The sequence below is a fragment of the Myotis brandtii genome, unplaced genomic scaffold, assembly GCF_000412655.1.
Source record: "Myotis brandtii unplaced genomic scaffold, ASM41265v1 scaffold2875, whole genome shotgun sequence".
Lineage (NCBI taxonomy): Eukaryota > Metazoa > Chordata > Mammalia > Chiroptera > Vespertilionidae > Myotis > Myotis brandtii.
Genome location: NW_005360982.1, coordinates 37997 through 64350, shown reverse-complemented (window position 1 = coordinate 64350; position 26354 = coordinate 37997). Strand labels below are relative to the sequence as shown.

The 26354-nt window shown below is 43.8% G+C and overlaps 2 protein-coding genes across 2 annotated transcripts in view; one reads left to right on the top strand and one right to left on the bottom strand.

Moving 5' to 3' along the window:
• LOC102257094 (zinc finger protein 850-like) overlaps positions 1-12920 on the top strand; it is a 33246-nt gene extending 20326 nt beyond the window's left edge. The window contains exon 4 of the mRNA XM_014541997.1: positions 9477-12920. Coding sequence (XP_014397483.1) covers positions 9477-11182 — 1706 coding nt within the window. The 3' untranslated portion in view covers positions 11183-12920. The remainder of the gene's footprint in view (positions 1-9476) is intronic.
• Positions 12921-21166: 8246 nt separating this feature from the next.
• The window catches only part of LOC102256497 (zinc finger protein 883), a 7148-nt gene continuing 1960 nt past the window's right edge, over positions 21167-26354 (bottom strand). Inside the window, exon 3 of the mRNA XM_014541995.1 lies at positions 21167-22744. Within this exon, the coding sequence (XP_014397481.1) occupies positions 21177-22744 (1568 nt within the window). The 3' untranslated portion in view covers positions 21167-21176. The remainder of the gene's footprint in view (positions 22745-26354) is intronic.

Sequence of the window (26354 nt, the reverse complement as noted above, 5' to 3'; positions counted from 1 at the left end):
GGCAGCCATCAGCCTGGCTTGTGGCTGAGCAGAGCTCCCCCATGTGGGAGCGCACTGACCATCAGGGGGCAACTCCTGCATTGAGCTTCTGCCCCCTGGTGGTCAGTGTGTGTCATAGCGACCAGTCATTCCCAGTTGTTCTGCTGTTAGGGTCAATTTGCATATTACCCTTTTATTATATAATTAAATAAATTTATTTTATTTTATTTATTATCCCCCCCGGCGACCCAAACTCCCAGCCTCTACTTTCTTTTCTTTTTTTTTCTTTTTTCTGGGATTTATTTATCTTCTATCATTGAAACTTTGTAGCCTTGAGCATAGCCGAGGGCCGGCCAGGGCAGGCAGGAAGCTTGGCTTCCTCCATCGCTCGGGGCATGCCAAGCCTCCTGCTCATTCCAGCTCCGTGACTGCTGCCATCTTAGTTGGGTTAATTTGCATACTTGCTCCTGATTGGCTGGTGGGCGTGGATTGAGTGTAGGGGAGGGACAGTTAATTTACATGTTTCTCTTTTATTATATGGGATATATAAAGACTAGAGGCCCGGTGCACGAAATTTGTGCACTGGAGGGGGGTGTCCCTCAGCCCAGCCTGCACCCTCTCACAATCCGGGACTGCTGGCTCCCAACCACTCACCTCGCTGCCTGCCTGATTGCCCCTAACTGCTTCTGCCTCTGAGTCTAATCACCCCTAACCACTTTCCTTCCAGCCTGATCGACGCCTACCTGCTCCCCTGCTGGCCCGATTGTCCCCAACTGCCCTCCCCAGCCAACCCGATTGCCCTCCCCTGCCGGCCTGGTCGCCCCCAAGTGCCCTCCCTTGCCAGCCTGTTCACTACTAACTGCCCTCCCCTACTGGCCTGGTCGCCGCTAACTGCCCTCCCCTAGTGGCCTGGTCGCCCCTAACTGCCCTCCCCTGCCAGCCTGGTCACACCTAACTGCCCTCCCCTACTGACCTGGTCATCCCTAGCTGCACTCTCCTGCTGGCCTGATTGCCCACAACAGCCCTCCCCTGCCGGCTATCTTGTGACCACATGGAGTTGGCCATCTTGTGCAAGGGTGCGACGGTCAATTTGCATATAACCTCTTTATTATATAGGATAATGGCCACAGTAAAGTTAATTAAACATCTTTCCCCATTTGAAGTTGCCTGATATTTTTATGCTGTGAATGCTTAAGATCTACTCTCAATAAATTTCAATTATATCACATTATTAACTGTAGTCACCATGCTCTTAAGTACATCCTTAGAACTCACTCATCTTATAAAGGAAGCTTCCTGCCCTTTTATTTTTTTAACACATTTTATTGATTTTTTACAGAGAGGAAGGGAGAGGGATAGAGAGCTAGAAACATCCACCAGCTGCCTCCTGCACACCTACTACCGGGGATGTGCCCACAACCAAGGTACATGCCCTTGACCGGAATCGAACCTGGGACCTTTCAGTCCGCAGGCCAACATTCTATCTACTGAGCCAAACCGGTTTGGCCCTATCCTTTTTTTGTTTTGTTAATCCTCACCTGAGGATATTTTTTCCATTGCTCTTCAGAGAGAATAGAAGAGTGGGAGAGAGGGAAACATTGATGTGATGTCTCACATAGACTTGTTGTCTCCAATATGCTCCCCAAGACCCTTCTGTGCTAGGGCTGACGCTCTAAACACTGAGCCACACCGGCCATGGCTGCCCATTTTTTAATTGGATTGTTCGTTGCTATTTAGTTGTATGAACACCTTGTATATTTTAGCTCTCCCTTATGAGACTGCCTTTACACATATTTTCTCACTTTTCATTTCTTTTTTTAATTTTTTTTTATTTTTATTTAAGTATATTTTGCCCAAGGCACACCCCCTCCCCCGCCCGCCTCACTTTTCATTTCTGATGACTGCTTTCTTTGCTGTGCAGATGCCTTTTAGTTTGATGTTGCTCAGCTCCTGTATTTTTGTCTTTGTTGTCTGCTGGTGACATCCAAGAACATCATTGCTAAAACCAATGTCAAGGACCTCTCTTTTCCCAAGGAGTTTTAAATTTTCATATGTCACATTTAAGTTTTTAATGCATTTGAATTAATTTTTGTGAGCGGTGTAAGGTCGGGCCCCAGTTTCTTTCTTGCAGGTGCATATCCAGTTTTCTCAACATTGTTTTTCATTGGTTTATGTTTAGAGACACAGAGCAAGTGAGAAAGAGAGGGAGTGAATGAGAGAGAGAAACATTGATTTGCTCTTACACTTATTTACACATTCATTGGTTGTTTCTTATATGTGCCCTGACCGGAGATTGAACCCACAACCTTGGCTTATCTGAAAAATGTTCTAACCAACTAACCGACCTGGCCAGGGTCCAACACTGTTTATTGAAGACACTTTTTTTTCCATTTTGTGTGTTTGGTCCTTGTCAAAGAGTACTTGACCACCACATATGTGGGTTTCTTTTTGGGCTGCATGTATTCTGTTCTTAGACCTGTGTGTCTATTTGTGTTAGTTTTGATTAATTTGTTTTGTAATATAGTTTAAATCATGAAGTTTCATGCCTGTAACTCTGGTGATGATCTTGTTTATCAAAATTGCTTTGACAGTTAGAAATCATCTGTAGTTTGAATTTTAGGATTTGTTTTCTATTTCTGGTAAAAATTCCATTGGATTTTGGTAGAGAGTGCATGGAATCATGTTGCTTTGGTTAGTAGCGATATTTTAACAATAATAATTCTTCCTATCCAAGAACACAGGATGTCTTTTCATTAATTTGAGTCTTCAGTTCTTTTCATCAGTTGTCTTATGGTTTTCATTGTCCAGATCTTTCACCTTCTTTATTAAATTTATTGCTAAATATTTTATTGTTTTTAATGGTATTATAAATGAGATTGATTTCTAAATTCCTTATTCAGATATTTTTTTGTTAATGTGAAGATGCAATTGACTTGTATGTGGATTTGGAATGCTGCAAATTTATTGGGCTTGTTTATTCCTGCTGGAGGTGTTTTGGTGGAGTTTTTAGGATGTCCTTTATATGAGATAATGTCATCTGCAAACACAGGCAGTTTTACTCCCTTTATATGTGTGTGTGTGTTTTATTTCAGAGAGCAAGGGAGAGGAGAGAGAGATAGAAATATCAGTGATGAGAGAGAATCATTGTTCAGCTGCTTCTTGCATGCCCCCCTACTGGGGACTAAGCCTGTTACCTGTGCATGTGCCTTGACTGGGAATCGAACTGTGACCTCCTGATTCCTAGGTTGACGCCCAACTACTGAGAGACACTGACTGGGTAATTTTAAATGTTTTTAAATTTCATTCAGGGATACTTTCTCCAGTGATTTTTAAAGAGAGTGAAAGAGAAGGAGGAGGAGAGGAGAGAGAAACATCGATGTGAGAGAGACATGTTGACCCGGTTACCTCCTGCACTGGTGGGCTATGGACCCACAGCCTAGACTTGTAACCTGACCAGGAAAGGAGCCTGTGACCCCTTCTTCCAAGGGCGGTGGCTCTAATCACTTAACAACACGGGCCAGGGTGATTTGTCTTTTTTGTTATAAAGGAAGAGAGGAATGGAGAGTGAGAAAGAGAGATGGGGAAACTTCAATTTATTGTTCCACTTATTTATGCATTCTTTTATTCCTTCTTTATGTGTCCTGATTGGAGATCAAATCTGCAATCTTGGCGTATTAGGCCAACATTCTAACCAATTGAGATACCCAACCCAGGCCTCTACATCTAATATTTTGTGTGGTTTTTATCATGAAAGAATTATGAATTTTGTTAAATGCTTTTTTGCATCTATTGTGATAAGATTTTTTTCGCCTTCATTCTGTTAATGTGCTAAAGCACATTTATTGATTTTGTTCATGATGAACCATTCTTGCACTCGAGAGATAAATCCCATGTAATTACAGTTTATGATTTTTTTTATATGCTGGTGAATTTGTTTGCTATTAATTTGTTGAGGGTTTGTTGTTCTTTTATATCTATATTCATCAGGGATGTGAGGCTGTAATAGTCTTTTCTTATAGTGTCATTATCTGGCTTTGGTGTCAGGTTATTGCTGGTCACCTAAAACAAATTTGGAAATTTTTAAAATTCCGTCTCCCTCTTTCTCTCTCTCTATTTAATCTATATATGTTTGTATATATAGATAGAGATATATAAAGATATAGAGATATAGATAGTATTTTTTTATAAATATTTTTTATTGATTTCTGAGAGGGAAAGAGGGATAGAAGCATCAATAATGAGAGAGAATCGGTCAGCTGCCTCCTGCACACCCTACTGGGGATCAAGGCCGCAACCCAGGCACATGCCCTTGACCTGAATCGAACCTGGGACCCTTTAGTCCGCAGGCCAGTGCTCTTACCTACAGACCCAATCAGCTAGGGAAGTGGTGTGTTTTTATTCCTCTGTCTTTTGCGTATCTACTATTGCATTTTGCTTTGTGATTACTATAGGCTTATATAAAATCTTATAATTAAAACATTCTATTTTAAGGTATCAACTTCAATTGCAAAGCAAAACTCTACGTTTTGTTGTTGTTAATCCTCACCTGAGGATATTATTTCCCATTGATTTTTAGAGAGAGTAGAAGGGAGGGGGAGAGACAGGGAGAGAAACATGCATTTGAGAGAGACACTTTGATTGGTTGCCTACCTCATGCTCCCCAACTGGCACCAGGGATAGAGCCTGCAACTGAGGTGCATGCCCTTGACCGGGAATCCGACCCGCACTCCTTCAGGCTCATCCTTTATCCACTGAGCCAAACTGGGTACGGACAAAACCTACTCTTACATCCCCCTTCCCCATATTTTTGATGTCCATTTCACATCTTTTATATTTCGTAACCATTAGCAAATGAGAGTATTTTGAATTTAACTGTATACTTTATCAGTTTATTTGATATTTTTATGTTACTAGTTAGTATACTTTCATTTTAGCTTGAACTACTTGCTGTAGCATTTCTCATAGGCTAGGGGAAGTGTTGATGAACTCCCTTGGCTTTTGTTTGCCTGGCAAAGTGTCTCACCTTCATTTCTCAAGGGCACCTTTGCGAGCAAAGTATCTGAGCTTGCAGTTTTGTCCTGTCAGCATTTAGGACGTACTGTCCCACTCTCTCTGGGAGTGCAGTGTTTCAGCTAAGAAAACCACTCCTGCCTTTATCACCCTGGTATTAATGAGATGAGTTTCTTTTTCCTTGCAGCTTTCAGAATTCTCTTTGTCATTTCTTTTTGAGTTTTATTCTAATGTTTCTTGGTGCAGCCTTTTTTGAATTGAATCTGTTTTTGGATTTATGAGCCTCATGCACTTAGGTGACCGCTTCTATCTCCAGATCTTCTGAGTCTGTTTCCATTATTTAAAATTTTTGTTTTTGTTGATCCACATTTGAGGATATTTTCCCACTGAATTTTAGAGAGAGTGGAAAGGGGAGGGGGAGAGACAGAAACATCAATGTGAGAGAGACACATCGATTGGTTGTCTTATGTACATGCCCCATCCAAGTACATGCCCTTGACTTTAATTGAACCCAGGACTCTTCATTCTGCAGGCCAATCCTTTATCCACTAAGCCAAATCAGCTAGGGCCATTATTTTAAATAAGCTTTCTATCCCTTTTTTCTGTCTTCTCTTTCTAGAACTCCCATAACGTGAATATCGTTATTTCATGACAACCCATAATTCATGTACGATTTCTTTATTCTCTTTTTCTAAATTTGTTTTGACTGCGTAATATCAAAGGACCAACATTCATCTTCAGAATCATTGTTTTGATTGATCAAGTGAGCTATTGATGCTCTCTATAGCATTTTTTCATTTCATTTATTTTTCAGCACAATAATTTTCATTTTCTCCTCTTGTATATTTTCTATTTCTTTGCTGAAAAATCTTATTTTGTTTGTATATCGTTTTCTGGTCTTTTTTTAATTTGCATTTTTATTTTTTAAATTGATTTTACAGAAGGAGAGGGGGGGTGAGAAAGAGAGAGAAACATTGATGTGAGAGAGACATTGATTTGTTGCCTCTTGTACGCACCCTGTCTGGGGATCTAACCTACAACATAGGTATGTGCCCTGACTGATAATCAAACCTGTTACCTTCCTGTGATTAGGACTGCACTCCAACTAACTGAGCTATCTCAGCCAGGCCAATTGTGTGTCCTTTATTTTATTTTATATATTTTTAGCTTCCTGGGCTTGCTTAAATTATTTATTTTGAAATCCTTTTCTGACCATACACAGATGTGCATTTCTTTGGAGTGATTGTTAAATTAGTGTGTTCCTTTGGTTGGTGGGGTGTCATGTTTCCTTGATTTTTGAAAAAATGTTTTGTTTGCATGTTTGTTTTTTGTAGACTTGTGTTGATGTCTGTACATTTCATAGGGTGAATTACTTTGACTTTCTGGAAAGGTTTTGGTGGGAAGAGCTTCACCTGTGTTGTGGTGTCACTGTGCGGACTTGGTTGGTGTTGTAGTTCTGACTATAAGAGGGCCAAACCGAGTAATGTCTGCAGCTGTGTAACCTGAAGTCAGTGTTAGTGAAATTGCAGGTTCCTCAGTAGCTAAGGCTTTGTGTGCTCACACCTGTGGAGAGGATGGCTGTAGACAACCTGATTTTGTTCTCTCAAGGGAAATGTTTTTGGCTCAGTTGTTCCCTTTAGGTCAGGGGTCCTCAAACTTTTTAAACAGGGGACAAGTTCACTGTCCCTCAGACCGTTGGAGGGCCGGACTATAGTTTAAAAAAAACTATGAACAAATTCCTATGCGCACTGCACATACCTTATTTTGAAGTAAAAAAACAAAACGGGAACAAATACAATATTTGTATTTGCATGTGGCCCATGAGCCGTAGTTTGAGGACCCCTGCTTTAGGTGCTGAGTGCAGGGTGTCCTCGTGGTGATGGGGGAATACGTGTCTGATTGTAACAGCCCCCAGTGGCATTGACTTTGCTCTGTGAGATGCAGTCCCACACTGATCAGTGATCGAGCCTGTGAGCAGAGCACAGGGACACACACAAGGAGCTAGTCTGAGGGCTCAGCTATTCCATATTGCCCACGGCTTTGGTGCCTGAGAACCGGGCATTCCTGTGACAGCAATGGGGTCAGGTTATCTAATATTGGCATTTCAGGAACAGTTGTGGCTCTGGGGTCTGGCGTGTATGGGGTGGGGCCTCTAGAGAAGGCAGCTGGGATCCATGCCTGTGGTCACTCGGCCAAGTCTGCTGTGCAAACTGTGGGTGTCCTCAGATGTAGCGCGAGCTGTTGAGGGTCCTTCTGGAAAAGGTTTCTCGTCCTCCGCAGAGCTGGACGGTGGCAATGGAATGGCATTTGCCCTTTGGCTGATACACATGGCTCCCCCTTTCTTATTTCTTTTTCTTTTCCAGGTGTCTTCACTATGCTGGTGTTTATTCTTTGTGTGTGTATTCTCCTTTTTATGCTCCATGGGCTGCTGTTGTGTCTTAATTGTGTTCTGGAGAACTCTAAGGGCAAATTTTGTTCATAAAGAGCTGCCTTAATTTTTTGTTGATGGTGACAAAAGCTGGTTTCCTCTACGACATTGCTGACGTTACTCACCAGATGTGTTTCTGGGTGTGTTGTGTGCTGAGTTACTCTGGAACAGACCTCTCCATTCACATGTTCTGTTTTTTCCTTGTATCATCCATGTTGTATGTAGTTGCCCTGCTAGGACTTTTGGGGAAGAGTCCTTTCTGCGTGTATCACAGGATGCATCTCTGTCCAGCCATGGCCAAGTGGGGTCACAGAGGGTGTGGTCCTAGTGACTGGTTGTTGTGAAAATTGTGTTGTCAGTACATTATTCAGATCATACCATGAACCTGTCTTTGCTCAACCAGAGGGTTTGTGTCGTTGCCAATAGCCAGACCCATTTCCCCTCTTCCTCTTGCAGCTTTGGCACTTTCCCGTGTCTGCTGTGGTTTCTAGCCCAGGAATATTGCCCCCTCCCTGGACTCCCATCTCGCCTGCTCTCTCACCGCTCTTTCCTCAGTGCTCTTCAACACTGCCCCTCACGTATGTGCTGTGAGATGTTGAAAGTTTCTGTATTAACCTTGGACAGCAGCTAATGTTTGCATAGTAATGTTCTTACATGCATGTTTCTCCCCAGATCTGCTTCAGCAGCAGAGAAGGATATGCAGGACTCCACTGCAATAGGAAATGCATTGTATACTGTGCCTCTCTTTGTTGTGTCAGACCCATATCCTTCCCCTGGTGTGTTTTCACCATTTTCTGACCTTAGAAGCCTAGGAGCACAAAGTAGTCAGCCAGTCCTTCAACTGAATTTTCTTTCTTTGCAAAGCATTTCATATATAGATGTGTTTCTCCCTCCCCTTTAGTCAACATGTAATTCAAAAGCATTTCTTTGTGCTCAGGTTGCTGCTGTGGAGCCGACGATGTGGAAGCACCCGGCGAACAGAGGGTTTCTGTGGGAATGTCACAGGGGAAGAATCCCAAGGCAGCCTCGTCTTCCCAGAAGAGACACCCCTGTGAGAGTTGCGGGCCGGTCTTGAGGGACATTTTCCACTTGGTTGAGCATCAGGGGACACAGCACAGCCAGAAACTGCTGAGGTGTGGGGCATGCGCCAAACGATTTTATTTCGGTGTAAACTGTCACCAGCTTGCGGGGCAGCACATGGGAGAGGAGCCCTTCAGAAGTCGTGCGGACAAGGCCTCATTCGTGAAGAGCAACAGCACCCACCTGTCAGGGAAGACCTTGGCCTCTGAGCAGAATGAGAGGGACTTCCTGCCCAGCTTGGGACATCGGCAGCCGCAGCTCACTCATAAAGTGAAGGAGCCGAAGGAGGGCCCCCAGTGGGAAGCACCTTCTCAGAGCAGAACAAGCCTTCACCACCCAGGGAAATGCAAAAAGGCCTTTAACCCCAAACGCCTGCTTGTTCAGGACCAAGATGTCTATATTGCAAGAAAATGTTTTGTGTGCAGTGAATGTGGAAAAATATTCAGGTACAAATCCTCATTTGTTACTCACTGCAGAGTCCACACTGAAAAAAGTATTTATGTGTGTGACAAAGGTGGGAAAACCTTTAGGGGACGCTCAACCCTCAGTCAGCATCGAAAAATTGATACAGGTCCAAGGCAGTACACGTGCAGCAAATGTGGAAAATCCTTAAGCCACAAACCTGTCCTCATTAATACCCAGGAACAACACAGTGGCGAAAACAGTTATGTGTGCGGTGAATGTTTGCAACCGTTTAGTCATAGTGCAGTGTCCATTGAATATCAGAAAGTTCAAACGCAAGAAAAACCTTACAAGTGTAAGGACTGTGCAAAATCGTTTACCTCTCTTGCTGCCCTCAGTTACCATCAGAGCTCTCACACAGGAGAAAGGCCTTATGGGTGCAGTGATTGTGGGAAATCTTTTATCTCTAGGTCTGACCTCCGTTATCATCAGAGAGTTCACACTGGAGAAAGGCCTCATGAGTGCAGTGAATGTGGGAAATCTTTTATCACCCGTACAGCTCTTCGTTATCATCAGAGAGTTCACACTGGAGAAAGGCCTTATGAATGTAGTGAATGTGGGAAGTCCTTTACCCGAAGAAATAACCTCCTTATACACCTTAGAGTTCATTCAGGGTACAGGCCTTATGAGTGTGGTGAATGTGGGAAATCTTTTACCTTTAGTTCTAGCCTCCGTTATCATCATAGAGTTCACACTGGAGAAAGGCCTTATGACTGCAGTGAGTGTGGGAAATCCTTTAACAATAGGTGGACACTTGTTAGACACCAGAGGATTCACACAGGAGAAAAGCCTTACGTATGCAGCAATTGTGGCAAATCTTTTACTTGTAGTTCCACACTTCAGTATCATGAGCGAGGCCACCTTGGGAAAAGGCCTTATGAGTGCACTGAATGTGGGAGATCTTTTACTACTAGCTCTGCCCTCCGTTATCACCAGAGTGTTCACACAGGAGAAAGGCCTTATGAGTGCAGTGAATGTGGGAAATCTTTTATCTCCAGATCTGACTTCCAGTATCATCAGAAAACTCACTCAGGAGAAAGGCCTTATGAGTGTAATGAATGTGGAAAATCCTTTATTCGAAGAAATAACCTCATTTTACACCAGAGAGTACACACGGGAGAAAGACCTTATGAGTGTAGTGAATGTGGGAAATCTTTTAACAATAAGTCGACACTCATTCAACACCGGAGAGTTCACACAGGAGAAAAACCTTATGTGTGCACTGAATGTGGAAAATCCTTTACTTCTAGCTCCACCCTCGCCTATCATCTGAGAACTCATGCGGGGAAAAGGCCTTATGAATGTAGTGAATGTGGGAAATCATTTACATCTAGTTCCACCCTTAATTACCATCAGAGAGTTCACACAGGAGAAAGGCCTTATAAATGCAGTCAATGTGGAAAATCTTTTACTTTTAGTTCGAGCCTCCGTTATCATCACAGAGTTCACACTGGAGAGAGGCCATATGAGTGCAGTGAATGTGGGAAAACTTTTAAGGATAGATCACAATTCACTAAACACCAGAGAGGTCACACTGGAGAGAGACCTTATGAGTGTAATGAATGTGGGAAATCTTTTAGCCACAAATCTTCCCTCTCAATACACCAGAAAATTCATAATAGAGAACGGTCTTACAAGTGTGGCGAGTGTGGTAAGTCTTTTACCTCTACCTCTGGTCTTGGTTATCATCGGAGACTTCACAGGGGAGAAAGGCCCTATCAGTGCGTTGAATGTGGGAAGTCTTTTACCAGCAGCTCAATACTTGTTCGACACCAGAGAGTTCACACAGGAGAAAGACCTTATGAGTGTAGTGAATGTGGGAAATGTTTTGCCAGTAGTGACACACTTTCTTATCACGAGAGAGTTCACACAGGAAAAAAGCCTTACAAATGCAATCAGTGTGGAAAATCTTTTGCCTCTGGTTCCACCCTCCGTTATCATCAGAGAGTTCACACAGGAGATAGGCCTTATGAGTGCAGTGAATGTGGGAAATCTTTTATCTGTAGTTCCAAACTTCGTTATCACCATCGAGTTCACACTGGTGAAAGGCCTTATGAATGCAGTGAATGTGGAAAACTGTTTAGGGATAGTTCCCAATTCAATCAACACCGGAGAGGTCACACTGGAGAAAGACCTTATGAGTGCAATGAATGTGGGAAACTTTTTATACGAAAATCTACGCTCTCTCAACATCAGAGAGTTCACATGAGGGAAAGGCCTTAGAAGTGCTAGAGACGTGCAATTTTCTGTTCAGTGTAAAAGCCCTGGAGGAAATTCTTTCAGAACTCATTTGTCTGAATTGAGACTCATACGTCTGAATATGTACAGTGGGTAGATTCCCCGTAAGTTTCATTTACGAGAAGCCTGTGTAAATACGCTATACTCTCTGATTGGCCGGGGCTCTTCCTAGGTTTATGTGGCTAAAGTTCTTTAACCTTTCCCACTGGCATGTCCTTAGAATTTTTGCAACAGTCATGGCCTAATGTGTTCTGGGAAGCTGAACTCTGGTTTCACATATTGTAGAAATCTAGGAATAACCAAACCCTCAGGGGTCAGCTTTCCCTTTATGACTAATGTGGACATGGATTTCAGTGAATATCCTGACTTCTGCTTCAAGCTTACAGAGAAATGACTACCGGTTCCAGGGATGTGTTGGTCTCACATGATACTTGTGATGGAATTTACCGGCTTCCAGTTCATGGATTTGGAAGTGCCTATTGCTCATTGCTTTGCCTTGTGAAACAGTCGAGGCCTTGTATTTTCTTTGTTGTTATTCCTCACCTGAGGGTATTTTTTCCGTTGGATTTTAGAGAAAGTGGAAGGGAAGGTGAGAGACGGAAACATCAGTGTGAGAGAGACAGATTGGATGGGTTGACTCCCACACATATTCCAATCAGGTGCCAAGGACTAAACTTACAACCCAGGTACATGCCATTGACTAGGATCAACCTGAGATAATTCAGTATGTCGGCCAATGCTCTAACCATTGAGTCATACCTGCAAGGGCGAAAAGACATCTTTAATATGGGAAACCAAAATCAGGGTATTATGCTCTCCTCTCTTTTTATGTCTAAAATGTACTTTGGGTAAACATAAAGTTAGGAAAACTTAGAGATGATTTCTATTTAATAAGTGCTAACATCCTGATAAAGTTTTATAGAATGCAGACATGTCTCAACAGCTCATAAAATAATTGATTTAGCCCAAAATCATCAACCAATTACTTCAACCAAATATATTCAATGACAGCCGGCAGAGTAGACAAAATTTCAATGGGTAAAAATGATATTGGATGAAAAACCTTTTAACAGTTAAACTCACTATGCAACGTTCACAACACAAAAATGACACTGATACTTCATAGCATCTGTGCCTAAAGCAATCAAAAGTCTAAGCTCTGCCTGTGCAGCAGTGTGGCTAGAATCAAGGAGGATTTGATCTAATGCCATTGGCTCCAACTATGTATTTATTGCAAACAAAGGAGAACAAGTTAAGGACATCAAAGGTGTGCCATACACGAGTTCCGGGAAGACAAGTGTTTGGTTCCGGAACAACTGTAGTAAAGCCAGTCACACAAGTTTAATGGTTCTTTAACCATTAAAAATTACATTTACACTCTACATCACTGTAGTCTATGCACATAAAAATTACATTTACACTCTACATCACTGTAGTCTATGAAATGTGCAATACCATTATGTTTTCAAGCAATAATGTACATAATTTAAACATTTGCCCAAGCCAGTGTGCTACAGTGGTTTGAGCATTGACCTATGCACCAGAAAGGTAGCAGGTTTGATTCCAGGTCAAGGGCAGGTACCTGGGTTGCAGGTTCCATCCCCAGTCGCCAATGAGGCGTTTAGGGGAAGCAATCCCTGTGTCTCATGCTGATGGTCCTCTCTTTTTTCCCTCCTCCCGACCCTCCACTCTAAAAACCAATGGAAAATATATCATCTGGTGAGGTTTTTTTTTTTATTATTATGAGAAATACTAAAGCAATGTATGACAGGAGTAGAAAAATGTCAAAACATTTCCCAGAAATTTCAAAAACGTTACTCCATTGTGGGTCCATTCACAGCCCTGGTCACTTGCACCTGGCAATGATACAACTCTTACACTTCAACAAAAGGAAGACAATCCAATTCAAAAAAATGGGCAAGGAACCTAAATAGACATTTATCCCAAGATGATGAACAGATGACCAATATCCTATATAATAAAAAGCTAATATGCAAATAGGCTGAATGTCAGAACAACGGGTCACTATAACGTGGGCTGACTACCAGGAGGCGCATTGGCTGCGGCAGGATGGTGGAACAGGTGAGCAGTTGTGCCAGACCAAGATGGGGCGCTGGTCACAGTCATCAGGGCGAGCGTCTGGTGGTTACTGAAAATTCTTTGCTCCTGCCCGCCACGGCCCCCTTGCAGCCACTGCTGGCCCCAATGGCCTCTGAGGGCTTCTCCATCTTCCCCTGCTCCTGAAGGGCGATCGGGCCCATCAGCTGCTGCTCACACCCGCAGCTGGCAGTGGCCCCACTTATACCTGCTGCTAGTGCCACCTGCAGGTGTGAGCGAGGCCAGTGCCATCAGTGGGTGTGAGAGGTGGCGGCGGGAGTGGGGCTGCAGTGGGAAGGGCTGGGCAGGGGCACGGAGAATGGGCTGAGACCTGGTCCTGTGCCCACTGCAGCCTCATGGCCCACAGTTCCTTTTAAGGTGCACAGATTTGTGCACTGGGGCCCTAGTATGTACATGAAAAAGTGGTCCAGGTCAATATAATGAAGTATTACCTCACAACTACTAGACTGGCTGCTTTGAATAAATCCGCAGAACAAGTGCTGGTGAGGAGGCAGACAAGAGGGTACTTGGTGCTCTGCTGGTGGGAATGCACATGGTGCCGTCATGTGGAAAGAGGATGGAGTTTCTTCAAAAAACTAAAAATGAAACTGCTGTTTCACCCACCATCCCTATTTCTGGGAATGCTTCCTAAGAGTCCTGAAACATAGGAAAGAATATGTGCACCTCTGTGTTCATAGCAGCATTTACAATAGTTAAGATCTGGAAGCAGCCCAAGTGTCCACCAGTGGATGAGTGGGTAAAAAAGCTGTGATGTGTTTACACAATGGGACACTATGGGACTGTAAAAAAGAAAGATCTCTTACCAACATAGATAGACCTGGAGATTGATGCTAAGTGAAATAAGCAGTTAAAGACAAATGTCACATGATGTTGCTTATATGTGGGATCTGATGAACAAAATAAACTGAGGAAATATGTTCTGATGCATGGAACAGTTCGACAGATCTGAGAATAAGGGTGGGGGTAGAGGTGGGGCAGGGTGGAGGGTCTACAGGGGTGTATGGGAGACGTTTGTTCTGTCAACAATAACAAATAAATTTAAAATATAAAATAGTCTCCAGCACACTGCTTCTGGCACGGTGATTATAGGCCTGGTCTGACACTGCAGGGAAGCTCCTGGGACAAGAACATTTTTTAGTTTGTTTTTTTTTTTTGGCTGGGGAACATCTTCCAGTTGTAGTAAAATCTCTTGCCCCGGCTGGTTTTGTTCAGTGGATAGAGCATCGGCCTGAGGACTGAAGGATTCCAGGTTCGATTCAGGTAAAGGGTACATGCCCAGGTTGTGGGCTCCACCCCAGTGGGGGGGGGGCGGTGTGTAGGAGGCAGCCGATCGATGGTTCTCTCAAATCATTGATGTTTCTCCCTCTCCCTCTCCCTCTCTGAAATCAATAAAAATGTTTCTTTTTTAAAAATCTCTCATTTCCCTTAAATGTGAGCTCTTAAATTCCTCAGGATTCCATACTTGTTCTTCCTGGGTGCTGCTGTTTTTATATTTTCACACCTGTGTCCTGTAACTTAAAATAATTCTTTTTAATCTACTGGCTACTCCTTCCACAAAGGCTTTGCACAGCCTGCCTGAGAACACCCTTCCATATTCACTGATGTATAACAAAATGAAGTGAGAATCTGAAGCAGATATAATTAGCAAAGCCCCCCTCCTGCCACCCTCACTCAAGCCTGATCCCTCTCCAGAGAGAACTACTGATATCAGCCTCATATTGTCAAGTGAATTACTTTGTCAATAAACAGTAAGCTGTGAAGCGAGCCTCACACCTGTGTCTGTGTGACTGGGACCACGACGTCTCTGTTGTGTCTCCTCAAAACCCACAGTCAGCCCAGCCAGTTTGGCTCAGTGGATAGAGCGTTGGCCTGTGGACTGAAGGGTCCTAGGTTAGATTCTGTCAAGGGTAGATGCCCGGGTTGCAGGCTCAATCCCCAGTGGGGGGCGTGCAGGAGGCGGCTGATCAATGATTCTCATCATTGATGTTTCTCTCTCTCCCTCTCCCTTCCTCTCTGAAATCAATAAAAATATATTTTAAAAAGCAAACACCTGGCCCTAGCCGGTGTGGCTCAGTGGATAGAGCATCGGCCTGTAGACTGAAAGGTCCCAGGTTCGATTCCAGTCAAGGGCATGTACCTTGGTTGCAGACACATCCCCAGTAGGGGGTGTGCAGGAGGCAGCTGATCGATGTTTCTAACTCTCCCTCTCCCTTCCTCTCTGTAAAAAAATAATAATAAAATATTTTTTTTAACTTAAAAAGCAAACATCTGCACAGCAACCCAAAGGCAGCCATCAGCAAGAATGGCCACAAGTAGGACAAAGCCAGAAGTCCCGCCCTAACTCGGGGAAATGCTTTCATCCTGATCTCTCATTGGCTCAACTCTGTGCACTGTCTTCTGGGTAATGTAGTTCCCAGCGCTCTAGAGGCCATAGAGCTCTCCATTGTGAGTTACTAGGATATTTGCACCTGGATGGATTCTGTAAAGTGATGCTGTTCTCTGGAGCAAAGGGCTTCCTCTTGGTTAACTACAGAAAAAAACTCAATTCTGACCCCATCAACCTGGAGATTGGTTACGGGTTCAGCACCACAAGGCGGTGCACGCCCCGCCCCTAAGATGTCAATTGCAAGTCCAGTTGTTATTCGTGCTTCAGAACAATTCTGAATATACCCTTCAATTTTGCTCATGGGTTGCTTTCCATTTCTAAATCACTTAAAGGCAAAGAGATATTCAGATTTACTCCACTGAATTTTTTCCTTATTTTTAAAATATTTTTTGTTGATTTTAGAGGGGGAGGGATAGAAGCATCAATGATTTAATTGATTTAAGAGAGAGAGGAAGCGGGGGATGGGGGGAGATAGAAACATCCCTGAGACAGAAACACGCTTCCTTGCCACTTACTGGGGATCCAGCTGAGCCCGGGGTAGGCACCCTGACCAGAATGGAACTGGGGTTCCTTGATGCATGGAACTGCGCTCAGCCAACTGAGCCGCACGGTCAGGGCACAACAGGTTCATTTAAAAATATATATGATTTTATTCACTTCAGAAAGAGGAAGGGAGAGGGGCAGAAGCATCAGTGACGACAGGATCATGGATCGGCTGCCTCCTGCAAGGCCCCTCCTGGGCATGGAGCCCGCAACCCGACCATGTGCCCTGACCAGGGATTGAACCTTGACCTCCTAACTCAAGGGTCCAAGCTCAGCTCGACCACTGAGTCACACCAGCTGGGCACAACAGGCTACTTTTTGAGCAGAAAACCACAGGCACCAAATGGCTGTCCTCTTTCTTTTGGTTTTTCCGAGTCTAATTCGCTTTTTCATGAGAACAATGTGTGTAAATGACAGAAGGCCGCTGCCGTGCAGAGATGGTGGCCGAGACCACCCATTCTGACCAAGAGAGGGACGGAGGGACGCAGGGCTTTGAGCTGGCGACCCAGGCTTCGGCCATGGACCCGGGGGCGCCTCTTGAACAGTTAAGCGGATTGAGAGCAGAGGCAGTAAGTCTGGATTAGTCCTTGGTTACGTAAAACATCTGAATGAATTCATTGCCGGTATCAAAAGCACATGTTGTAGCCGGAACTGGTTTGGCTCAGTGGATAGAGCGTCAGCCTGCGGACTGAAAGGTCCCAGGTTCGATTCCGGTCAAGGGCATGTACCTTTGTTGCAGGTACATTCCCGAAAGGTCCCAGGGCAGGAGGCAGGTGATCGATGTTTCTCTCTCATCGATGTTTCTAACTCTCTATCCCTCTCCCTTCCTCTCTGAAAATCAATAAAATATATTTTTTAAAAAAAAGCACACGCTGTAAACCAATACAGCATTGACACCGGCCTCTCTCTCCCACTGCCGTGGCCACCACGTGCTAACAGAAGGTCCAGTTCCTGAACCAAGCTCGCCCAAGCTCGCCCCAGGGCGCACTCTGCCCTCTCGCCTGCCCATCGTCCCTCTGGCCTGAATCTCTTCCCAGCAGTTCTTGGGGGCGGGGGGCAGCCCTTGGAGACCAGGATGAGAGCGCTAGGGGTTGGATCTGCCAGAGCGCTCAGCAGGGTGGGAGCGGCGGGAGGGCGCTGGGGGGCTGCTGACTCAGTTTACACTTTGGTTCCTAATGCATTAAGGAGCGGGGAGGGAGGCAGTAGCATGGGGGGACTGAGCCCACAATGGGCCATGTGCCTTTTCCTGGAATAGAACCATGGCCAACTGGTTCATGGATTGTCACTCAAATACTGAGCAACCCATGCCGGGCAAGTTCTGTTTTTTGTTGTTGTTGTTTGTTTTTAACACTATAAATCAATTATGGCCAGGTAAGTCACATAGAGTGTCAACCTGATAAACCAATATTGGGGTTTAGATCTCTGGTCAGGGCACACACAAGCATCAAACAATGAAAATATAAAGAAATGGAACCACAAATTGATGTTTCTCTCTTTCACTCTCTCACATTCTCTCTAAAGTAAATAAATAAAAATTTAGCTTTGGCCGAGGACCTCAGTTGGTTAGAGTCAAGGTGGTGGGTTTGATCTCCGGTCAGGGTACACACAAGAACCTCCCAATGATTGCATCAGTAAGTGGAGGAAGCCCTGGCTGAGTGGCTCAGGTGGTTGGAGTATCGTCCTGTACACCAAATGTTTGTGGGTTCAATTCCCAGTCAGGGGACATTACCTGACTTGCAGGTTTGATCCCCAGTCGGGGCACACAGGGAAGTCAACAAAACAATATTTACTCCCTTCCCTTCCTGTCTCCAAATATCAATAAACATATCCTGGGGTGAGGATTAAAACAACAAAGTTTAACAGCAACAACAAAAACATCAATGTTTCTCTCTCACCCTCTCTAAAATTAATAAGTAAAAATATAGAAATAAGAATTTTCAAAATCCTATAAATCCTATGAAGCTCTCCTCAGGTTAAATTAACTTGCTATAGCCCTTGGTGGCAAACCGACACCAGGTGGCGACTTGACCTCAGTTCAGCAGCAAAAAGGGGGGATTATGGAGAAATCGCCTGTAAGCAGACTACACCAAGCTTTAATTACTTTAAATTTTTTCACTTGTGATGCTGATGGCAAGACACCCATGGAAGTACATTGGTGTCAGAATAAGTCGAAAACGGTCTGGTTAAATGGAAAGATCCTGAGTCTGGGTTATGGAAGGGCCCCGATTCCCTCTTAACATTCGGCCGAGGGTACGCTTGTGTACTTCCAGAAAATTTCTCCAAGCCCGTGTGGCTTCCCGCAAGAAATATTAGACTTCAACATGGATCCGAGGGAGGAACTGGCCAGGTTAATGAGAACCCTGCACCTGGAGCCTCGCTTTACAGCTGCAGACAATCAACTAACCCAGCCGCAGACAGCAGCAGCTTCAAACAATCCATTGAAGATAAGGAATGGGAGGAGGACGAGGAGGACAGCAAATAGCCCTGAGGTCACCTGGGGCATGGTGAAGAAGATGGTCCAGAAAGCTGAGCAAACTTGTGAGGAAACCAGAACCCCAAGAACGCCTGAGAACGTCTTTCTCGCCATGCTGGCAGTAATCAGCTGTGCGGTAATATTACCGGGGGCAAATGGGAAAGTATTTTGGACTTATGTTTCGGACCCACCATGGGTAAGACCCCTTACGTGGGCTGATCCCCCGCCTAATGTAGTCACCAATAACACCAAATACCTTGGTCACCCAGGAGGACCACAGGTGGGGCAAGGAAGTATATGGGCAAAGTATAATTACACGGGTGTCGCCACCCAGCTTCCCTTTTGTATGACACAGAATCAAACCACTGCTCCTTGGTGTGTAAAATTAAAGACAGGCTTCTGGCTAGTATGGACACAAAAGGAAGGGGAAGAAAGTGCCCAAATACTATCACTCCTTGCTCTGGGGAGAGGTGCAGAAAATGTAACTGTACTAAGTCACCCCCCCCCCCCACTAAGCCATTATGTAAAAAGTCTTATGAATGGCACCTCACTGAGGAAGAAATTAATTGGCAAGACTGCTATAGTGACCACCCACCAGCAGCAAACTTAATAAGTTATTCCTTTGTGGACTGGAGCCCCTACGGGTCTGCATATAGTAACAATCGCACCCTAAAATGGGAGGGGAACACATCTACATGTTAAAGCTAATCACCCCGTTTTATGGCGCGGAGGAGGATTTGTTGGATCACAATTACAACACGACAATTGGCCCCTACAAAATACGCAATGGAAATTAGCTGCTGCACTTGCACCTATCAAATGGTATAGCTTTAATTATGGCACAGATAATTCCATTCATACCTTACGGGGAACTCCCAATAAGACAGTATTTGCCACCATTTGTGTATTTGATCCTTTTGTACTCCTCTCGGGCCCCATCCAGATGCACCTTAATGTTACAAGCCATCTGTATGAGGTGTCATGCACAGGCTGCACACTATCCCATTGCATTAATTCTACATTCCAAACGGACTCCCTTATGGTTTTCAAACAACCAGCTTTCGCTTGGGTTCCTACTAACCTAACCGAGCCTTGGGAATCTCATCAAACCTACCAACTGTTACATGATCTGGTAAGAATCTTAAAAAGACAAAAAAGATTTCTTGGAATGTTAATTGCAGGAATCCTTGTCCTCGTAATGTTACTTACTTCTGTGGGCATCGCTGCTTCATCCATGGTACAAACTGTTCAAACTTCTCAGTTTGTGCAACAAGTTAAGGAAAATGTAACTAAGACCTTGTCTATACAAAAGGAAATTGACAGCCAGTTTGAGATTGAATTGTCAGCACTGAAGTCTACAGTCCTGTGGATGGGTGATAAAATCCACGGCCTAGAGCAAAGAATATCCTTGCAGTGTCATTATAATTTTTCTCAGATTTGTGTTACCCCTGTTCCTTATAATAGTACCTTGCACCCTTGGGAATCAGTAAAAAATTACCTACTTGGCGCTTGGGGTAAAGATAACACAACCCTTGATATTTTAGAATTACAACAGCATATTGTACAATTATCACAGGCAAACTTACAAACCAATTCCTTAGATGCCTGGCAACAATTTAAAAAGGACATGAAAGAATTCAACCCCTTCCGTTGGATCTCATTACATTTGCCTCTCAGCATAACCACTGTTGCTTGTCTCATTTTTGTTCTCATATGCTTATTTCGAGTCTGCAGATGCGGAATGAAGAGTCTTAAAAGGACTCGAACCCTTCAGGCAGCAGTCACCTTTCAAGAATTATTAAGGAAAAGAAACGGGGGAGATCCGGGAGATGCAGGACGCCACCCATTGTCTTCACTAGCAGAGAAGTGCAAACAAGGATCCCGGAACACTGGTGACCCTTGAACCCACAGCAGGGCCTGAGTTATGCACCGATTGTCTAGTCCTGACAATGGGGGCTCAAGCTATTTCCTGATCAAATAGCCTCAGAGTAAATCCTTCTAATATTTACTGACCTTTAAGATAGCCTGTCTGCTACTGCAATTACCTGCCTAAGGGCTTTATGTTTAACCAAAGCTGAATAAAAGGCTGGCGAGGCCTGGGCACCAGTGGAGGTCCTTCCTCTTGAGTTGGACTTTCCCGCCTGGCCCCCCCAATATTTCCAAATGACCTCTTGTCTCTTCTCTTTCATTTGTGTGCAGCTCCTCTTCCAGATCCTGAACCCTAAACCACGCGGGACGTGGGGGAACACACATACAACAACTAACTTTATGGAAAATCTCCCACTGTTGAGTATGGGATTTATGAGCTGAAAGTCCGATATCTGAAGCCTGAATTTCTTTCAGTGTTGTTAACACTGAACAAGGAAACTACAGTTCCTCCACAAAAAATTTCCTCTAATGTGTACGCTCATTCGTCCTGAGGCTAGAATTTTTGTTAAATGTACCCACCTTCACAGTACTCAAAAAGCCTTTCTTTTGTGTGAACTCTGATGAGTATGAACATGACAATTCCTGATAAAAGATTTCCCACAATCAGTGCACTCATAAGGCCTTTTTCCACTGTGAGCTCTCCGATGATAATGGAGTCCAGAGCTATGGGTAAAAGATTTCCCACAATCATTGCACTTATACGGTTTTTCTCCAGTGTGAACTCTCTGATGTTTATAAAGGTCACTGTTCCTGATAAAAGATTTCCCACAGTCACTGCACTCAAAAGGTCGTTCTCCAGTATGAACTTTCTCATGGCTATGAAGGTCACAGTTCCTGATAAAAGATTTCCCACAATCAGTGCACTTATAAGGTCTTTCTCCGTTGTGAACTCTCTGGTGATAATGGAGTCCAGAGCTATGGATAAAAGCTTTCCCACATTCACTGCACTCATACAAACTTTGCCTAGTGTGTAATCTCTGATGATAACAAAAGAGAGATTTCCTCTTAAAAGATTTTCCACATTCGTTACACCCATAAGGCCTTTCAGCAGAGTGAAGTCTCCGATGACGACGAAGACAGGCTATTCTGGTAAAACACTTTCCACATTCGCTACAGTCAAAAGGTTTTTCTCCAGTGTGAACCCTTTGGTGTTCAATGAGGCTGGAACACTGGGTAAAGGTTTTCCTACATTCGCCACACTCATAAGGCTTTTCTCCAGTGTGAGCCCTTTGGTGGTGAATGAGGCTGGAATTCTGGCTGAAGGATTTCCCACATTCACCACACTCATATGGCTTTTCCCCAGTGTGAACTCTCTGGTGTCTAGTCAGGCCAGCACTTTGGCTAAAGGACTTGCCACATTCGCCACACTCATAAGGCTTTTCTCCAGAATGAACTCGACAGTGTTGAATAAGGATCCAATGTTCTTTAAAACATTTTCCACACTCAAGGCACTCATATGGCTTTTCCAATGAGGGAACTTTCTGATGACAATTAAGTCCAGAGATTTCTTTAAAATATTTTTTATTTTCGGTGCCCACAAAACACTGCCTTCCAGTATGGACAGCTTGATCTAGACCAAGTGTGTTGTTGCCTCTCATGGCTTTTTTACAGGCTTTCTTGCTTTGGTAACTTTTTCTGTTTTGAAATGTCACCCCAGACATGGAGATTTCACTTGGTTTAGTCATGGTATGAGTAGCCTGGTGTTGGAGTTGTCCAGAGGCAGTAAGGATGCTGTCTCTGACCTTCTGACAGGTAAAAAGCTTCTGGGACACACTGAATGTGCAGCTCTTCACAAGTGAGGCCCTGTCCACACCTCTTATCAAACACTCTGCTCTCATGTGCTGCTTATGGTGCTGGTGAAACTGTGTACTAAAATAAAATGATTTTGCACATGCGCCACATCTCAGCAGTGTCGTACTATCTTGCGTTCCCTGCTGCTCAAGCACCTGGAAAATGTCCCTCAAGACTGCAGCACAACGCTCACAGGGATGGCTCGTCTGGGAAGACGAAGCTACGTTGGTCTTCTGTGCCTGTGACACTCTGACAGAAACGCTCTGTTCAGTGGATGCCTCCAGATCCTGACTGCCACAGCAGCAACCTGAACAAAAGGAAAGCCTGGTGAATTACATGTTGGTCCTATAGCAGAAGGTAGTCTTGCCGGGCTGCAGTGGTTCGACCTATGGACCAGGAGGCCAGGATTTGACTCCCAGTCAAGGCACATGCCTGGATTTCGGGCTTAATCCCCTGTCAGGGGCTTGTAGGAGGCAGCCAAACAATGATTCTCTCTCGTCCTGGATGTTTCTCTCTCTCACTCTCTCCCTCTTCCTTCTACTTTGAAATAAATGAAAATATATTTTAAAAAGAAAAAAATTGAAATATCACTCTCTCATCATGGATGTTTCTCTCTCTCACTCTTCCTTCCACTCTGAAATAAATGAAAATATATTTTAAAAAGAAAAAAAATGGAAATCTCCTCATAAATGTCCATCTATCACACCAAGGCATGATTCTACTGAATCATGTTCAAGACACGTCTTAGAATCTGAGAAAATGGCTTTTATACATTAAATGGTCCCTAAATGGGGGGAGGGGGGGAATCCACAAAGAGAGTAACATGGTCTAGAATGATACACAACGAGGAAGGATCTACTAGCTGTTCCTCTGCACATGGCTTCCTACAGGACATTTCTTGCTAGTTCCATGAGACTTTGTACAAGAATGTGAATGTGGCCCAGCCAGAATGCCTCAGTGGTTTTGTGTTGAGCTATGAACCAGGAAGTAAAGGTTTGATTCCTGGTTCGGGGACATGCTGGGGTTGAGCTATCGATGCTCAATGAGAAAATGGCTTTTATACATTAAATGGTCCCTAAATAGGGGGAGGGGAGGAACCCACAAAGAGAGTAACATGGTCTAGAACAGCCGTGGGCAAACTACTTATTAAAGCTAGGGACACAGAAACAAAGAAAGAACTTAGGGTAGAAGAAGCAACAGGAGAGAACAGGAGAGCGCTCTGGCCCCTTGGAAAGGTTATGGGAAAGCAGGGTGCCAAGGTGGGCCTGCAGTTAGCTCATTGGGATGTCAGAGACAAGGGGGAAATGGAGACAGGAGCTCAGCCAGTGAGGCTCAATAGTTGACCATCAACCTACAAACCAGGAGGTTGTGGTTTGATTCTTCATCAGGGCAAATATCTGGGTTGCACGATTGATCCGTAATGTGGGGCATGCAGGAGGCAGCTGATCAAGACATTTCTTGCTAGTTCCATGAGACTTTGTACAAGAATGTGAATGTGGCCCAGCCAGAATGCCTCAGTGGTTTTGTGTTGAGCTATGAACCAGGAAGTAAAGGTTTGATTCCTGGTTCGGGGACATGCTGGGGTTGAGCTATCGATGCTCAATGTGGGGCCTGTAGGAGGCAGCCAATCAATGATTCTCTGTCATCATTGATGCTTCCATCTCTCTCTCCCTTCTCTTTTCCTCTGTGAAATCAATAAAAATATAGTTTTAATAAGATGCCTAAAATTGCCAAAACATTAGTTAGACTAAAACAAGAGAAACAAGATTCAAGTAAACAAAAACAGAAATGAAAGACATAACACCCGACACTTTGAACCACAAAGCATCATGAGTTGTTGGGAGATGACATGACACTGCACACAGAAAATTGTCAAGATTCCACGGGGCATGCAGGAGGCAGCTGATCAATGATTGTCTCTCTTCATTGATGTTTTTATCTCTCTCCCCCTCTCCCTTCCACTTTGAAATCAATTAAAAGTATATTTTAAAAAATTAAGAAAAAATATTAGAACTGACATATATATAAAATAGAAACAAGGCAAAAAAAATTAATATCATAACTAAGAACTGATGTTTTCGGGGTTTTTTATTTTATTGTTTGTTAATCCTTTCCTGAGGATATTTTTTCCATTGTTTCAGAGAGAGCGCAAGGGAGGGAGGGAGGCGGAGATAGGAAATAGAAACACAGATGTGAGACACATTGACTGGTGGACTCCTACAGGGGATGGGAAATGAGCCCACAACCCAAGTACATGCTCTTGACCAAGAATTGAAGTCAAGACCTTTGGATCCCTGGGCCGATGTTCTAACGATTGAGAAACACCAGGTAGGGAGAGCTGTTTTTTAATAAGACGCCCAAAATTGCCAAAACATTAGTCAGACTAAAACAAGAGAAACAAGATTAAAGTAAACAAAAACAGAAATGAAAGACTTAACACCCGACACTTTGAACCACTAAGCATCATTGAGTTATTGGGAGATGACATGGCACTGCCTACAGAAAATTGTCAAGATTCCATTATAAACTTCTGAAGTTAATAAGCAAATTCAGAACAGATACAGGACACAAAAATAAGCATACAAACATCACTTCCATTTTTATACACTAACAACAAAATTTTTTAAAATATATTTTTATTGATTTCAGAGAGGAAGGAAGAGGGAGAGAGAAATAGAAACCTCCATGATGAGAGAGAATCATGGATCGGCTGCCTTCTGAAAGTCCCCCAGTGGAGATCGAGCCCACAACCCGGGCATGTGCCCTTGACCGGAACCAAACCCGGGCCCTTTCAGTTCGCAGCCCGATGCTCTATCCACTGATAGGGCACAACACAATTTCTGATAATGAAATGAAGAAGGCAGACCAATTTACAACAGCATCAAAAACAATAAAACACTCAGAAATAAATTCAAACAAAAAGTTGAAAGGTCTGTACACTGAACACTATAAGACAGTGATGAAAGAAATGGAAGAAAACACAAATAAATGGAAACAAATCCTGTATTCTTGGCTTTGAAGACTTAATATTGAAATGTCTAGCCTACATAAAACAATCTACAGATTAAATGCAATCTCAATCACAATTCCAATGGTCTTTTACACAGAAGATTAAAAATGAATCATGGGCCGAAACCGGTTTGGCTCAATGGATAGAGCGTCGGCCTGCGGACTGAAGGGTCCCGGGTTCGATTCCGGTCAAGGGCACATGCCTGGGTTACAGTGAGGGGCGTGCAGTAGGCAGCAATCAATGATTCTCTCTCATCATTGATGTTTCTATCTCTCTTTTTCCCTCTTTCTTCCTCTCTGAAATCAATAAAAAAAATATTTTTAAAAAAATGCTTTTCCTCACTAATCAAGGTGAAATCCGTTAGGATCCTTGCAAGTCTACGAACCTCAAATCCTTCCCTTCGAGGGTTGACTACAGTAGGGATTTGGGCTGCAGTCAGAGAAAAGGGGATTGCCAATAACCAAGCCCAACCAGACACAGCCACTGCCCGGGAAACTGGGGAAGCGAGTGGGGCCCATAGCACACACGTGAGAAGGAAACACGCTTTCACGAAAGGTGGTAGGAGGAAAGGTGAAGACGAGTCCAGGTACCTAGGGAGAGGGAGGGTCTTTTTTTGTTGTTGAAGTGAAAGTTTGTTAAACTTTAGAACAAGGAGGAAAAAAGAAGGAACCTTAAAAACAGATCAGGAGCCCTAACCGGTTTGGCCTGTGGACTGACAGGTCCCGGGTTCGATTCCGGTGAAGGGCATGTACCTTGGTTGTGGGCACATCCTCAGTAGGGAGTGTGCAGGAGGCAGCTGATCGATGTTTCTCTCTCATCGATGTTTCTCTTCTTTTTTAAAAAAAATATATTTTATTGATTTTTTACAGAGAGGAAGGGAGAGGGATAGAGAGTTAGAAACATCCAT